The sequence below is a fragment of the Ornithorhynchus anatinus genome, chromosome 8, assembly GCF_004115215.2.
Source record: "Ornithorhynchus anatinus isolate Pmale09 chromosome 8, mOrnAna1.pri.v4, whole genome shotgun sequence".
NCBI lineage: Eukaryota > Metazoa > Chordata > Mammalia > Monotremata > Ornithorhynchidae > Ornithorhynchus > Ornithorhynchus anatinus.
In genome coordinates, this window is record NC_041735.1 from 53,143,723 (window position 1) to 53,160,808 (window position 17,086).

The 17,086-nt window shown below is 39.6% G+C and overlaps 1 protein-coding gene across 1 annotated transcript in view; it reads right to left on the reverse strand.

Moving 5' to 3' along the window:
• Nucleotides 1–1,891: 1,891 nt before the first annotated feature.
• The window catches only part of CHN2 (chimerin 2), a 246,099-nt gene continuing 230,904 nt past the window's right edge, over nucleotides 1,892–17,086 (reverse strand). The window contains exons 10-13 of the mRNA XM_001511768.5: nucleotides 11,283–11,360; nucleotides 7,393–7,530; nucleotides 5,837–5,942; nucleotides 1,892–4,522 (exon numbers count right to left, since the gene is read on the reverse strand). Coding sequence (XP_001511818.3) covers nucleotides 4,351–4,522; nucleotides 5,837–5,942; nucleotides 7,393–7,530; nucleotides 11,283–11,360 — 494 coding nt within the window. The 3' untranslated portion in view covers nucleotides 1,892–4,350. The remainder of the gene's footprint in view (nucleotides 4,523–5,836; nucleotides 5,943–7,392; nucleotides 7,531–11,282; nucleotides 11,361–17,086) is intronic.

Sequence of the window (17,086 nt, forward strand, 5' to 3'; positions counted from 1 at the left end):
TTTTTGCCTCACCTTGACTACTGCATCTGCCTCCTTGCTTGACCTCCTTGCTTTCTGTCTCCCCTACTCCAAGCCTTACTTTGCTCTGCTCCTCAAATCATTTTTTTTTTAATTTAGACCACACCACCCCACTCCTTAAGAATCTCCTGTGGTTGCCCATCTACCTCCACAATATGAGAAGGAGTATGGTCTAGTGGAAGGAGCATGGGCCTGGGAGTCAGAGGCCCTGGGTTCTAATTTTGGTTCTGCCACTTGTCTGCTGGATAACATTGGGTGAGTCAGTTAACTTCTCTGTGCCTTACATTCCTCATCTGTAATTATTTTATATCTACCCTAGCGCTTAGTACTGTGCCCGGCAAATAACAAATACCATGAAAAAAACAACTAAAAATCACACAAATCCCTTACCGTCTGCTTTTAAGAACTCAATCAGCTCACCCCTTCCTATTTTTCCTTGCTGATTTCCTACTACAACCCAATCAGTCATATTTACTGAGCTCTTAGTGTGTGCAAAATACTGTACTAAGTGCTTGGGAGCCCACAATGAACTTACAGTCTACAGGGGAAGGCACATCAATATGAATAAATTAAAGACAGATGTATACATAATTGTGGTATTTGTTAAGCGCTTATGGTTTGCCAGGTGGATACTGGGATGGGGTGGGGTAAATGCTGGTAAATGTTGGGGTGCATACAAGCAAATTGGGTTAGACCCAGTCCCTGCCCCACATGGGGTTCACAGTCTTAATCCCCATTTTACAGATGAAGTGATAATAATAATAATAATAATAATGGTATTTGTTAAGCACTTACTATGTGCCAGGCACTGTACTAAATGCTGGGGTGGATACAAGCAAATTGGGTTGGACACAGTTCCTGTCCCACATGGGGCTCACAGTCTCAATCACCATTTTACAGATGAGGTAACTGAGGCTCACAGAAATAAAGTGACTTGCCCAAGGGGCATATCTGAGATTAGAACTCATGACCTTCTGGCTCCCAGGCCTATGCTCTATCCACTACGCCATGCTGCTTCTTATGAGGTGACTTAGGCGCAGAAAACTGACTTGCCCAAGGTCATACAGCAGACAAGGGGCAGAGTTGGGATTAGAACCCATGACCTTCTGACTCCCAAGCCCATGCTCTATCCACTACACCACACTGCATTTTAAGGTGGTAAAAATGTTTTGGAGGGTGGTTGTGAGGAACAACCAGTAAAATAATTCTTGTCTTACATGCAAAATGAAAGATTCCATATAAATACAAAATAATACAGTCAGATCCTTATCTGTAGAATTCCCCATAATGCCCTGAGTAAACTAACATGGAAGCTATTATTGAATGAGTCAATACTGGGCTAAATTGAGTTCCAATATAGTGGTTTTCTCTTTCTTGATGTTTACCCAGGCTCTTTCTGTAGAGTTATACTTCAATCAATGTATTTAAAAGAAAATCCACTTTAATATTTAGCAAGCTTGTACTGAATTGGCATCATGTCTCTTATCTATCTTATGTATCCAGTAACTGTGTGTCACCAGGTACAATATTTGGGGCTGTGGTTCCTAGAAGTTCTTTTTTGTAAAGTAGTGGAAAGAAGGAAAGATGACAGGGTAAAGAAACAGTTCTGAGAGGGGGAATATATGCATAAATCAGAATATGGAGCAGAGTGAGAAACATGTGAGGAGTTGCTGTCAGGCCCACTTGTTTCATTTCTACAAGCAACAGCTGCTGTTTAAATACTAAACATAGAGACAAAAATGAGTGTTGTATTGATCACTGAAACAACTCCACATGGTAGGGGAGGCTGAAAGACCTTTAAGTGATGTAAAGACTATACTTAAAAATCTCCAACTTGAATATGGAAGTAGAAATCACAGAAACCAAAAAGATCTAATGTTCCAGTATATTTGCAATAATCATGTAAATCCTGTTTTGGGTTACAAAACTGAAACAGTTAAATCTCATTTGAAGGGTGAGATGCTGGTCTGAAATACCTTATGGCATTGTGATGTAAAACATTAAAAAATTCTGCATCTTTTAAAATCAAAACACTTCCCAATTTCCTGTTGTCTTTTAATATTATAAAGGCAAGAAGGATTCCAGGCTGACAAACCACTGGAACCTGAACAGCAAGTAACTTTAAACATTTTTTTAACTTTATTTCTGAGTTGAATCATCAAAACTTTTCATCATCAACCACAGCATTTATTGAACTCATACCGTATGCACAGTAGTGCAGAGGATGAGGGAGAACTTACAATAGAAGGAAAAGATGTGACCCTGGTCTTTGAGGAGGATACACTTGAATAGACTTTCTTTTAATACCACTTTTTGCAATCTCCTATTAATTTCCCTGGACTTCATTCCTTCATTCATTCAAAATCTTCCTTAGGCAAAACTATTTCCAATTTATTTTTCTAAAACTAAAAGTTGTAACCAGCACCTCAGAAGGTAAAACTTTTACAAATTACTAAAATAACTGCCACATACTATCACTGGTGAGTGTAAAGAAAGGAATAAAGGTGGCAGTGATATAGACTCTGAAGGGAATTAAAAAAACTGAAGCTTAATTAATGGGATGAAAAGTTAAGGTTTTAGATTTTATTTTCAGGCACAGAATCCTAAGTAGAACATGTTGAGAGATTTAAGTATATGATGTCTTGTTTTCAGGGGGATATGTCAAAATATCTCTTTTGAAATGTTCCAAGAAAATGACATTTGTTGATCACCAAATGACACAAGAGCTGTTTACACATTTAATACTTTTTCCTTCCATGTATACTATTATAAATTACAAAGCATCATTCACTTCACAAAATAAAACCATTTTCAGATAGTTTTTATGACATTATCAAGAAATACATGACCTACAACAAATATATCTGTACATTTAAGTGGATCTGTAACAGTAGGAACAAGTGAGATCCATTTTGACACCTGCTGTGCAAACTGGGCCAGTTGGCATAGCCCTTGTGGCTTTGATGAAACAAGAAACGAACAGGTTACCCTTTCAGCTTCAGTTGACTCACTTTTTCATTTCATTTCCCACAGTAGACTCTTTTCTTTGAAATCATTCAAAGAACAGGATCAGTGAGGGGCTGGTCATATGATTCATGAAGTAAGAGGAAAATTTGGGGATTTAAAAAAATGGCAATCTATTTTCTGGCTTTTAAATATTCTGCCATATTGTGTTTCACCCTCTTGCAGTTTTGGCATGGACAGGATCATGGACAGGAACAAGTGAGAGTCAAATTTTTAAATTATAAACACTGCAGATTAATTTTTTGGGGTGGGGGAACCAAGAGTTGGTGAGAATTGAATTTACCAACTTTTTTAACACATTCAAACTTATTTATGAAAAATAACACATGTGACAAAAATATCAGGGCTTTCTGTATACTGTTTCATAAATACAGAAAGGTAACAAAACATAACTTGCCTTTTATAAAATTCAGGCAACCAAAAGAGGAGTGGGAAAAGTGCTAACTTTGAACACAGCCAGAAACAGACAGTGCCCCAGTCCTATTTTACTTACAAATTGCCATATTCTAAGGACCATATGGTATGAGAAGACAATTCTAAGACTAGAACTCTGGAAATTCACAACATCTTTATGGAAAGAAAATAAGTGGCTATTTCAGATCACTTGAAACTGTTTTAAGCATATACAGTACTGTACAATCAGAATGCCAGGGCTTAATAAGCAAATTGAATAGAAAGCTCAAACACACAAGTGAAATCTCCTTTGACAGCACTGGTAATGACAGAGGTATGACAAGATAATACTGCATTAGTGGTAAAATTTTCAAGATATCACAGCAATAATGCAGGAATCCGTAGATAAGACAATAATCAATGCACTGCATTGAGTTCTATTTTGCTAAAATAAAATACCACTTTTGAAGCCAAAGTAAAAATAATTTTTATAATATAGGTTCTGTTTAACATTTGACATATAGAATTATGCCTCCGTAGGTGGAAAAATGTGTAACTATACAAGCAACTCTACCGATTACGTTCCCTTTATTTCTGACAGCACTAACATTAAAAATTCTGCATTTTAATAAGTTAAAGATACACTCATTTATGAACTGCTCTTCCTTAAAACAAATATACATACAAAGCAAGAGAGAAAAGACAAAGAGGTTTCTTTTCCTCACCCTTGTTCTTTCTAACAGAGAGACATATGTCTATGAGACATAGGTTTTCGCATACCTTCTGGCATTCCACCAAAGCAGGGAACTTTTGTCATTTGTTTAGGTGGGGTGGGGGAAGGGTAAAACGTTTTAATTCTTTTAGCCTGACTGGCTCAAAATAGACAAAGGCCAGGGAGTTCCTTTCCCCGTTGGCTTAAAACAAAACATCTTCGTTTTCTATTAAAATCTGCACGATCAGCTTCTGGTGCCTCATGTCGTTGAGGGTGGCCAAGGTGCTGTCCTCGGGGGGCCGCATTAAGGTGGGCCCAAATACGATTCCGAGGTTTTCAGCATTCATGAAATTCTCTTTTTCATTCAAGGTGACCCTAAAATAGAGATGCGCACACAATGATAAGCAATTTAGCCTGGTGGAAATTGCATGGTTCTGGGAGTCCGAAGACCTGGGTTCTAATGCTGGCTCTGCCACTTTCCTGCTGGATGATCTAAGGCAAAGTCACTTAGCCTCTCTGGGCCTCAGTTTTCTCAACTGTAAAATGAGGACCAAATACCTGTTCTTCCTCCTTCGTAGACTGAGAGTCCCATGTGGGACAGGGATTGTGTCCAACCTGATTATCTTGTATCTACCCCAGCGCTTAATACAGTGCTTGGCACCTACTAAGTGCTTAACAAATACAATTATTATTATTATTATTTTTATTAATTAGAAGGTTCCAAGATCAATATCCTTCCCCCCTTGATCACCATAGCCCAGCTGGGCAGTGGGATGATAAAATATCACTCAGCATTAGTATGTGTGGGTGAAATGGTGAGGGCAGAGATGGGAGTGGAAAACAATAAGCCATTCTTAACTGTGTCCACAGTGCTTTAATGGTAGTTAAGCTGTTATGGAGTTGTTATTCAGAGGGTACTGAGGCAAAGCTTAATTCCCCTCACTGCCTTTTTTCTCTCATTAGGTCATTTGATTGGGTATTTTTTTTCCCTTCTGATTGTCCCATCACTTCATAGCAAAGTTAGAAGAGCCGGGCTCAGTTTCCCACAGTGTTTCTAGAAGAGAGTGATGATGCTGTGGGAAGAGAGTTGCATTGTTCTAAATTTAAGAATCTTGGCATGGGGGAGTGGTTGGAAGCTGGCTAGTAGGGAAGCGGGGTGCAATATATTTAGTCTCCTATTTGGAAATGGGGGTTTTCCTGTTCGTTGGCGCCTTTCCTTATGACCTTGAACCCTACAGCCAAAAGATGAAGGTGCTATCTTTCTAACTCCCCTTTTAGATTAGATGCTATTACCAAAATACATATGTAATTGCAATTTACCTTTTTTCTAGGCCACGTATCTTACTGTTAACATTTTTGTTACCTTCTTTAAGTTTTCATATTTGATCCCTACTAAACAATATCCTTTTCTCTTTAGAATTTTAGTAGTTCCGAAATGAAAACAAGGGATTTGCAGAAATTGGATTCTCTCGTTTGGTTCAATTAAAAGCACAATACAATTCATTCTTTCACTCAGTTATATTTATTAAATGCTTACTGTGTGCAAAGCACTGTACTAAACACTTGGGAGAGTGTAATATAATGGTAAATAGAAACATTTGTTGCCCACAATGTTCTCCAATGTGTGAACACCCTTACTTCCTCTACAAAATGTATACTTGAAAGCAAGGTGTTGAGCTGTCAACTTACTTTTTGAGATGAATCATTAAGTATCTGAGTGTCTCATAATGTGCTGGAGGCAGTAACATTAAGACTTCATGAACTGCCTCCAATCGTTCATCTGGATTAGAAATTTCTGTAGAAATAAGGAATAATTTCAGAATTCCTTTTTATACAATAATTCAAATGTGCTATCTGAAATGAAACTAATATTTAAAGGGAACCATAAAATTCAATAAGGGTAAAAGACAAGTTGGTAGAAATCTTACAAATAAAAGCTTTAACATATACCAGAGATATTAGTTCTATTTTTCAATAATGCAATAATTACCCAACAAACCCCAAACTGAATCATTTATACAGTTGTCACATTAAAAAATGGATAGCAGGTACTTAACTCTTAGCTAAAAATGCCTTTATACTATATGGGAATTTATTCAACACCTATTGTATGTACAGAACTATACTGGGTGTTTAGGGAATGTACCAAAATGGTAAAATGTGTGAGTCCGCAAACTTGAGGAATTTTAAATCTCCTGACGTCCGTAGGTCATTGTCCTTGAAATATATTCTCTGCCCTAATGAATGTTAGTCTTTTTTCTGTTTAAGACATAAGCAGACCAGTTCTCCCTTTTGAACTCAAGTGGCTTCAAACAAGACACTTTCTCTGGAGGGGAAAGCCTCAAGTGTTAGCACAGTGTGAGTGGGTGACCCCACTGCTCTCACAGGGGATGGAAGAGGTGAGGCTGGTGTTCCCAAAAGGATGACACGATCAGTCTCGTTAGGTGCATTTAATGCCTGAGTCTTTGACGTAATTAAGTGGCAGCACTTTCAAGAAGCAATCAAGTACAAATTTTTATTTCTTTCAAAAGCTAATTAAAAATAACCTTTTCCCATATAGGCTTTGTCTTTATGTTCTATTCAATCAAGCCTTTAACAGTTAATGGCAAAGTAACCTGGAGAGTTGAATTTGATCAGTGTAGGTAGCCAAATGAAGTAGTTTAAATTCTCTGAAAGCAGGTTTTGTCAACTGAATTATCCAGAATATTGCTTCATCTCATCTTTTTACTTTGCTAGAGTAAAACAATCAAAGTGCAAGCTATTTACATAGAACATTGTGGCCAAATCTTCCTGGAACCAAGCACATTCTTTGACCATTTTTTCCCCTCCAGAAACAGAGAGATCAGCCAATCTGAGGGAGCCACGGTTCAAAAATGGAAGGAACACAGTTCACGGTATTGAGAATGACGCTGGAAATATTTCTGCCTATAAACATGGAATTTCTGAAGTGTTTCTTCAGTTGGTCATTGGATTTGTCTCCATGAAGATTTGGCATCTATTTCTCAAAGCTCATAGTTGGGGCTCATTTGTACTTCAGCTGCTCTCAACTTGCACCAAGATTCACTAGAAGGTGATCCCCAAATTAGTCACATGTATCTAAATCAAAGTGTTGAAAGGCAAATGATCCAATCTTTAGCTTGGTTTTTAGATTTAATTTTACATATTAAAACTTTTATTTTTTTCAACACAAAATAATCCATTGTTTTAAACTTTTCTGTGAATTTAAATATATTTTAAATACTTACTTGCTGCATCTATAAACTTGGAATAAGTATCATATGTGATGACAGGAATTGGTAAATCTCTGAAATATAATTTAAGTGCTCCAGTGATAATATTTATGTCTGGATATATGCTGGCAGATATGTCAGCCTTTTCACCATCTAAAAAAGACAACAAATCCATTATTCAGGATAGTAGTGCATACTTCCCAGGCATAATCTACAGCAGCTCCAGTTGAGAAGAGTATACCTACCCAGGACCTGTCCCCTATAAAGCAAAAAAAAATGTAAGGGAGAGGGAGGTGGTGTGGATGAGGTTCTTAAAATAATGTTTGAGGAAAATAAGAAGTCTCTGGGAGGCTGATACTGTTTTCTGTTCAGTTTCTCATCACCCAGTTTGCTGTGTAATATTGATTACTGACAGATTGAGAAGGGGCATAGGATAGTATGGAGAACAGGCCTGGGAATCAGATGATCATGGGTTCTCCCATATATTTTTATTACCCTATTTATTTTGTTAATGAGGTGTACATCCCCTTGATTCTATTCACTGCTATTGTTTTTGTCTGTCTGTCTCCCCTGATTAGACTGTAAACCCGTCAATGGGCAGGGATCATCTCTGTTGCCGAATTGTACATTACAAGCGCTTAGTACAGTGCTCTGCACATAGTAAGCACTCAATAAATACTATTGAATGAATGAATGAATAATCCTACTCTGCCACTTACCTGCAGTGTGATCTTGGGCAAGTCACTTCACTTCTGTGTGCCTTAGTTACCTCATCTGTAAAATGGGGACTGAAACTAACTCCAACATGGGACAGGAACTGTGTCCAAACTGATTTTCCTGTATCCACCCCAGTCCTTAGTATAGTCAGTGCCTGGCACACCGTAAGTGCTTAATAGGTACCATTATAATTATTATTATTGTAGATGAACAAAAATATCAATCCATCAAACTTGAAAAAAAATGAAAATTTGGGTTTATTGAGTCATCAAATCACATTTTAGCTTAGATGTAAGCCTTCATTCAATTATATTTATTGAGGGCTTACTGTATGCAAAGCACTGTATTAAGCACTTGGGAGAGTACAATATAACAACAGATACATTCCTGCCCACAGTGAGATCATAGTCTAGAGGGGGAGACAGGTATTAAATATCCACAGTGGCCACTCCCTCCTGAACTATCTGCAAGAGTTTGTTCCTTTGGTCTTTTGGTCATTTGGCGAGGGGTGCAAGCACACCAAGTGCCTTTTATAGTGCTTTTCCCCTCAGGCTGCTCAAATACTTGTAGACTGACTGACCCCTATCCTGGTGACTCTAAAACTGATACTGATCAAGCCAAACAGGTCACTATTAAGTGGCAAAACAAAACAGCCCATTGAAGTAGAATATGGGAACTCAATAGCTCAGTGATTTAAAAATAAAACATTCTTACTTCAATTTATTGTCAGTGGTTGGGTGCTGTTTGCCTGCAGTAGGAACTTATTTCTACTTAAATTTTCTCTCAAGCTGCATCTCTGGGGCTTGGGTGAACAAGATGCACTAGAAAATACAAAATATCTATAAAATCGAACCCAATCAGCCTTCTGTTGCACTTGGACTAAGCCATTAGGACACATTATTGATTCAGTTGTAAAAGAACATTTACTGTAATCTTTATTTAGTTTGAGTGTGATTGTTACATTCACTTACATTATTCCTGACATGAATTGACTAGAATATCCACTGTCTTCTTCCTGCTCTAAACCATTTTTAGAAACAGGATACCACCTATAGTAAAACCTTGGGAATAATGAACTACCTCCTTGCATGGGATGAGTCATGGCTTCAGCCAGGTGATTAAAACTAATGCTAATTTAATTCTTTTTACTCCCAGAGAGCCTAATTGTGAGAGGACAGGATCCTTTGTTATCTTTATCAATGGTCCAGCCTCTGAGTGATCAGGCTCATTTCCTTCAGAGAGTGGCAAAATCACCCCAAATGCACACTCATTTCTTCCATAGTGTGTTTTTGCTACGTGTTTGGACAGAATTCTAAAATTATTATTATTATGGTATTTGCCAAGTGCTTACTATTCATTCAATCGTATTTATTGAGCACTTACTGTGTGCAGAGCACTATACTAAGCACTTGGGAAGTAAAATTCAGCAACAGAGACAGTCACGGGTCAAGCATTGTTTTAAGCACTGGAATAGTAGATATGAGATAATCAGGATCCTGGAAGGGGCTGAGGGAACATTCTTCTAACAGTGGGCACTGACTGATCTGTGTCTCCCTGACTTGCTCCCTTTATTCATCCCCCTCCCAGCCCCTCAGCACTCATGTAAGTATCTGTAATTTATTTATATTAATGTCCGTCTCCCCCTCTAGACTGTAAGCTCATTGTGGGCAGGGAACGTGTCTGTTTATTGTTATATTGTACTCTCCCAAGTATTTAGTACAGTGCTTTGCACACAGTAAACGCTCAATAAATACGATTGAATGAAATGAATGAATGTGAAATGCCTGCAGGGGGCTCCCATCAAGGTTCCTCCATCTTAATGTAGTTTACTATACTGCAGGGTTTGTCAGGAACACAACCCCCAGACTATAGGAGAATTGGGTGCACTGTGTAATCGGAGGTAACCCTGTGTAATAGGCTTGTGCCCCTTTGTCCATCAGGTTTGGTATGCAGTATAAGACGCTGATGAACTGGCAGCCTGGCATTTCAAATTCACCCATGTAATCTGATTTTGTGACATCCTGAGGCAGTGGATTCCACAGATTACACAGCAACCAGACATTTCAATGAGAGATTACTTGGTTTTTCTATTTGAAAAAGACATAAAAAGAAATCACTGAATCATCTTGCAGCTGTCAATTAAGTTCTCTCCACTTTGGGTATTGGGGGGGAGGGGGAAACCACTTGAAATACGAAATCTACAGCAGAGCAGTAATTCTTCCTCCTAAATTATATGACCCTTCAAAGCATTTCCATCGCCATTCTTTGGTTCTTTTCCAGCTCATCTTCTTCCATTTGGTAACCAATTTAACATCACACCACATGCCTTTTTTTTTTTTAAGCCCTAAGTACGAGTGTGACATGTAACCAAGACCTATCATTTCCTTGTGTATTGGGAACAAAGAAGAGCATTTCTCGAGAACAAACCAACAGGTATCACTGAGCAGGTACGGCAGGGGAGGCACTGCAAAGCAGGTAAAGGGAACAGTTGGTGCCCAATATGTTTCCTGCCATATGAAACCCATTTTCACTTAAAGAAAATAAAACTATAACAAGGCTTTACATAGCTACAATTACTCAACAAGGCAGAAGGCACTCTCACTAGAGATCTAAAATTCCAATTATAGTCTTAAAATACATGGGTAGATACTTATCCTATACTTTAAGGCTTCAATTGGAATTTCAGATCTGTAATGTTTTATAAACAACATTATATTTTTCCCCTAACTCACTCTTCCAATTTTTTTCATAAAAGTGTGGAAACCCTGCCTTGGATTCTCTCAGATGGGAAGTTTCTAAAAATTACTTTTAAGTATCGTAAGCACAAGAGAAAGAGTGTTAGTGGATATACACTTCCCCTGGCTGGCATTTGGGGTGTCTGTTTTTAACTCCCAGTGGAAACTGCTAATTTAGATAAAGGTCCCATGAACCATTAAGACCCTGAAATGAGATGCCCTCCCTCTTCACACCACCCCAAGGTCTCTTTGTAGAACTTTCAGACTGCTGCAGTTTGGGGCAAAATTAAAATAGCTTAGAGAAAGGAGAGTGTTCTGGCTGCCAACCTGCTCTAAACTCTCCGTGGTTTAGAAACTGCCATAATTCCCTCTTTTTGGATGGAAAATAAACAAAATCATAGGTCAGCCCTAAAAGCAAAGCATGTTTCCACAAGTCTAAGAGTTAAAACATACCTCGGTCGAAAGCCATTTTAACATCTTCAATGTGTTCAGTGAACCCCGAGACTCTGTAAAGGCCCTCTGACTTCAGACCTGTAAAGAGAAAAAAAAAGGCTAGTTTAGCTCCCATCAACAGTCAATGTTAGATTAAAGTGATTTTACACCTACCATTGGAGGGGGGGAGGGGAGTGAAAACTTAAGCGCTTATAACAGTGCTTAGTACATAGTAAGCATTTAACAAATAACATTATTACTATTATTAATAAGATCATTTTTCTTCGTGGAAGTGTTATTGGGAATATTTTGATTTTCTGTTGTTTCTTGACAGCCTGTGAAAAGCTAAATCTATCAATTGTATTTATTGAATGCTTACTATGTGCAGAGCACTATACTAAGCTTTTGGGGTGAGTATAATACAACAGAATTAGCAGACCCATTCCCTGCCCATAACGAGTTGGAGACAAAGACTAATATGAATAAATAATTTATATTTTATAATTTAAAGATATGTACATAAGTGCTATAGGGTTGAGGGTGGGGAATATCAAATGTCCAAAATTCACAGATTGAAGGGCATTAGACAGAAGCACAAGGGAGAACGAACCAGAGAAAACAGGGCTTAATCTCAGAAGACCTCTTGGAGGAGAAGTGACCTTAGTAATGCTTTGATGGGGGAGAGAGTGGTGGTTTGATGTACATGGAGAGGGGGAGGGGGAGGATGTGAGAAAGAGATGAGATAGATAGATAGATGAGATAGATGAGATCGGGGCACAGTGAGTTAGCCGGCTCTAGAGGAGCCGAATGTGCAGGCTGGGTTGGAGGAGGAAATCAGTAAGGTGAGGTAGGAGGGGGAAGCTGATTGAGTTCTTTAAAGCCAATGATAAGGAGTCTGTTTGATGCAGAGGTGGATGGGCAGCCACTGAAGGTGCTTGAGTAGTGGGGAGACATGGACTGAACTTTTTTGTTGATAAAAGATCTGTGCAGCAGAGTGAAATATGGATTAGAATGGGGAGAGACAAGAGGCAGGAAGGTGAGCAAGGATGCTGATACAGTAATCAAGGCGGATAGAATCAAGTGCTTGGATTACCATGGTAACAGTTTGGATGGAGAGGAAAGAGTAGATTTCAGCGATTTTTTGAAGGTTGAACCCTCAGGATTTAGTGACAGATTGAATATGTGGGTTAATGAGAGAGTTGAGCTGAGGATAATGCCAAGGTTACAGGCTTGTGGGACAGGAAGGATGGTGGTGCTGTCCACAGTACTGGGAAAGTCTTGGGGAGGGCAGAGTTTTGGGGGGAAGATGAGGAGTTCAGTTTCGGATATGTTTAATTTGAGGTGTCGGCAGGACACCCAAGTAGATATGTCTTGAAGGCAGGAAGAAACACTAAATAAAGAAGCTAAACATTATAATATGCTCAGCTCCCCTTGACACTCTCTTTCTGTCTTTTATCTCCCTTCCCACTCCCGCAGTGCTTTATATGGGTTAGGGCTTGTCGGGGCTCAGCTCTGTGAAGTGTGAAGTGACCTGTTCCCTCTAAGAATTTTACAGTGTTATCAGACATAGTTACAAACCCACTAGGGGTCGCACTACCCAAGCAAGATTCAGCTATTGGGGGTGGGGAGGAAGCATCTTCAGCATCTATTTAGCTTTTTCTGCATTTTTCATCATGATTTTTTGATTCTTGCTTTTTAGTTGGGTTTTAAAAATGCTTCCCTCTGTCTCTGGCGTTAAAATGTTGCAGGGTATCAACAGGCTCAGTGTACAAAATATTCTGGAGTTACAGTATTAACAATAGGCAGAATTATTGTTACAGAAATATTGCTCATGGAGAATACTAACAAGTTACATGGGATTTGTTTGAATGGAATGGAGCATGTTAATATCTGAAAGCAGTGATAAATGCTTAGCCACTCATTCAGTGGTCCCTGAATGTGCTGCTGTGCTGCTGGGGGCAGTATAATCAATCAGCCCAGTCTAAACTCCTGTGCATCATTTGGCCACTGCTCAACCCAGGCCCCAACTCAAGAACTCTGAGGACATCTGTGAGTTTCTCAAGTCTTTACTGCCATACTGTCTTTTCTTATGCTAATTTTTTAAAAGAAAATGTATGTTGCCTGTAAGAGTATAGATTTCTGTAGGAGTACGGGCCCTGCCAGGTGAATTAACTAATCTAAGTTCAAGGTAGACATTTTCAGAATTAACTCTTTCAAGCCACTGGGGTTCTGTTTAATACACTACTGCTATGATGTGCAAAGGCTGGGTCTATACTGACTCAACTCAGTAAAACCCACCCAAGATTGAGAGCTCACTTAAAACTACCTCCAATATTTAGTTATCAATCAATTGTATTTATTGAGCACTTATTCTGTCCAAAGCACTGTGCTAAGCTCTTGGGAGAATACAGTGTAACAGATTTGGTAAATATGTTTTCTGCCTAAAACGAACTTATAGTCTAGAGACAGACATTAATATGAATAAATAAATTATGGCTATGTATATAAGTGCTGAGGGGCAAAAAGGATGAAAAAAGGGAGCAAATCCAAATGCAAGGGTGATGCAGAAGGGAGCGGGAAAAGGCAGAATGAGGGCTTAGTTAGGAAAGGCCTTTTGGAGAATATATGGGAGAAGGTGAGGAGAGTAGCTGTAAATCAGATATGAATAGGAGGGCGTTCCAGCCCAGAGAAAGGATGTGGGCGAGAGGTTGGTGATGAGTTAGATGATATCGAGGTACAGTGAGTAGGTTGGCATTCGAAGTGCTGGGCTGGGTTGGCTGGGTTGTAGTAGGAGGGGGCAAGATGATTGAGTATATGGGCTGGGTTGTAGTAGGAGGGGGCAAGATGATTGAGTGTTTTAAAATTGATGGTAAGGAGTTTCCATTTGATGCAGAGGTGGATGGGCAACCACCGGAGGTTCATGAGGCATGGGGAAAGATGGACTGAATGTTTCTGTAGAAAAATGATCTGGGTCGCAGAGTGACGTATGGATTGGAGTGGGGAGAGACAAGAGGCAGAGAGGTGATCAAGGAGGCTGAAACAGTAATCGAGTCGGGATAGAAACAGTGTTTGGATTAGTGCTTGGATTACCACAGTAGCAGTTTGGATGGAGAGGAAAGGGAAGATTTAAGCGATGTTGTGAAGGTTGTGAACCAACAGGATTTAGTGACAGATTGAATATGTGGGTTGAATGAGAGAGATGAGCTGAGGATAATGCCAAGGTTGCAGGCTTGTGGGACAGGAAGGATGGTGGTGCTGTCCACAGTAATGGGAAAGTCATGGGGAGGACAGAGTTTGGATGGGAAATGAGGAGTTCTGTTTTGAACATGTTAAGTGTGAAGTGTCACCAAGATATCCAAGTAAAGATGTCTTGAAGGCAGGAGAAAATGTGAGACTGCAGAGAAGGAGCGAGATCAAGGCTGGGGATGGAGATTTGGGAATCATCCACACAGAGATGGTAGTTGAAGCTATGGGACCAAATGCATTCTCCAAAGAAGTGAGTACAGAAGGAGAATTGAAACTGAATTTTGCAGGACACCCACAATTAAGTGGTAGGAGGCAGAGGAGAAGCCCGCGAAAGAGACTAAGAATGAGCAGCCAGAGAGGTAGGATCCAGGAGAGGATGGTGTCAGTGAAGCCAAGGTTGGATAATGTTTCCAGGAGAGGGGGTGATCCACAGTGTTGAAGGCAGCTGAGAGGTCGAGGAGGATGGAGTAGAGGCCATTGGATTTGGCTAAAAGGAGATCATTTGTGACCTTTGAGAGGACAGTTTCTTTGGAGTGACAGGGACTGAAGCCAGATTGAAAGGATCAAGGAAAGAATTGGAGGCGAGAAACTGGAGACTGCAGGTATAAACTCGCTCAAGGAGTTTGGAGAGGAATGGTAGGAGGGAGAGGGGGAGATAACTGAAGGGATCCATGGAGTCAAGGGAGGGTTTTCTTAGGATAGGGGAGACATGAGCATGTTTGAAAGAAGTGGGGAAAAAGCCATTGGAGAGTGAACAGTTGAAGACAATGGTCATAGAGGGAAGAAGAGAGGGGTCAAGATCTTTGATAAGGTGAGAAGGGATGAGGTTGGATGTGCAGGTGGAAGGGGTGGATTTTGAGAGAAGGCAGGAGATCTCCTCTTGAGATACTGCTAGGATAGATGGGAGAGTTGAAGAAGGGGCAGGAGGAGGGAGGGACTAGACACAAGGAGGGGAGATTTTTAGGGAGATCATGCTTGATGGTTTCAATTTTCTCAGTCAAATAGGTGGTCAGGTCATTAGGAGCAAGAGGGGGAAGCTGGGTTGAGAGGGTGTGGGGGGTGCTGCACAGACATTACAACTTGTGGCGCAGTGGAAAGAGCACGGGCTTTGGAGTCAGGGCTCAGGAGTTCGAATCCCAGCTCTGCCACTTGTCAGCTGTGTGACTGTGGGCAAGTCACTTAACTTCTCTGGGCCTCAGTTACCTCAACTGTAAAATGGTGATTAAGACTGTGAGCCCCACGTGGGACAACCTGATTCCCCTGTGTTTACCCCAGCGCTTAGAACAGTGCTCGGCACATAGTAAGCGCTTAACAAATACCAACATTATTATTATTATTATTATTAACTTGTTTGACCTTGTTCTCTCTCCAATCAACAATAACTTTCTCTACTAGACAGTTCAAGATGTTTGACTAAAGGGATGAGATTTACAAAATCAAAAAAGGGAGCATATTATCCACTTAATCTGGAAAGGTTTGCCATCTACTTTGGCATTTTGCTCTGATTCTGAAGTATTGCCAACAGAACAATTTTGGGCTGGGATGGAATGATGCTTTAAGGTCTGGGACCAAATGGTCCAATCCTGGGAGAGAGGTGTAGCCAGCACTTGTTCTTTTACCTCCAATTAGGACATTTTCTGACCCCTAATCATTTGGAGGTGATGATGATTTAAATTAATTTGGATAAAGCTGACATTAACCCATGATGTATTAAAAATCATGAATGTATTGTGGAGTACCTTTTTCCATAGGCTTACATGTAATAAATTCAGATCCATTGCAAAATCTCAAGAAAAAATATGAAATTCCTTTGTTATGGGCAGGAAAGGTGTCTGTTTACTGTTGTATTGTTCTCTCCCAAGTGCTTAGTACAATGCTCTGCACACAGTAAGCACTCAATAAATACAACTGAATGAATAAAAACATAATATCCCTATTAACTAAATGAGGAGTTATGCTGTGATTATGAATCTTTTTAGGAAGCTGCAAAAGTGCTCATTTGTTCTGTTGACTGTGGTACTGCTTTTTCAATTTAAGTGAAGAATCTGCCCCCCGTCTGAACAGCAGCCTTCTTTTTGTCATAATAAAATTCTTTTTGGCAGGCCAACTCCTTCTGAACACCTCTGCCCACTTTTTAACTCCTCTATCAGGGTCTTCTTTAATCACTTTTAAAAATATATCTGTTCTCTCAAACTGATGCAAGCATCCTTATTTACAAAATTTTAGGGGATGGCAAAGAGACCCTCTTTCCTTCATCTGTTTTGGCATCTTCTGTTGCACTGGGTTGTCGAGGTCCCAAACCATAATAGCTGTATCATATCATGGCCTAAATTACTCCATGCATTTATTTAGTGAATGTAACAGGATCCAGCCCCTTAAAATACTGACTGTTAGGTAGTGAACAGCGGAGAAGGGAGGATAAAAGGAAAGATAAAACAGAAAAGGATGAAAGAAAAGGGAAGATTAGGATATTCCATTTCTCCCTGACAACTTTCCTGGACTCTTTAAATATTCTAATTGTGAAGAAGAAAAATTAAAATACATCCAGGACTACTGTACTATGACTTTTGAATTGTGAT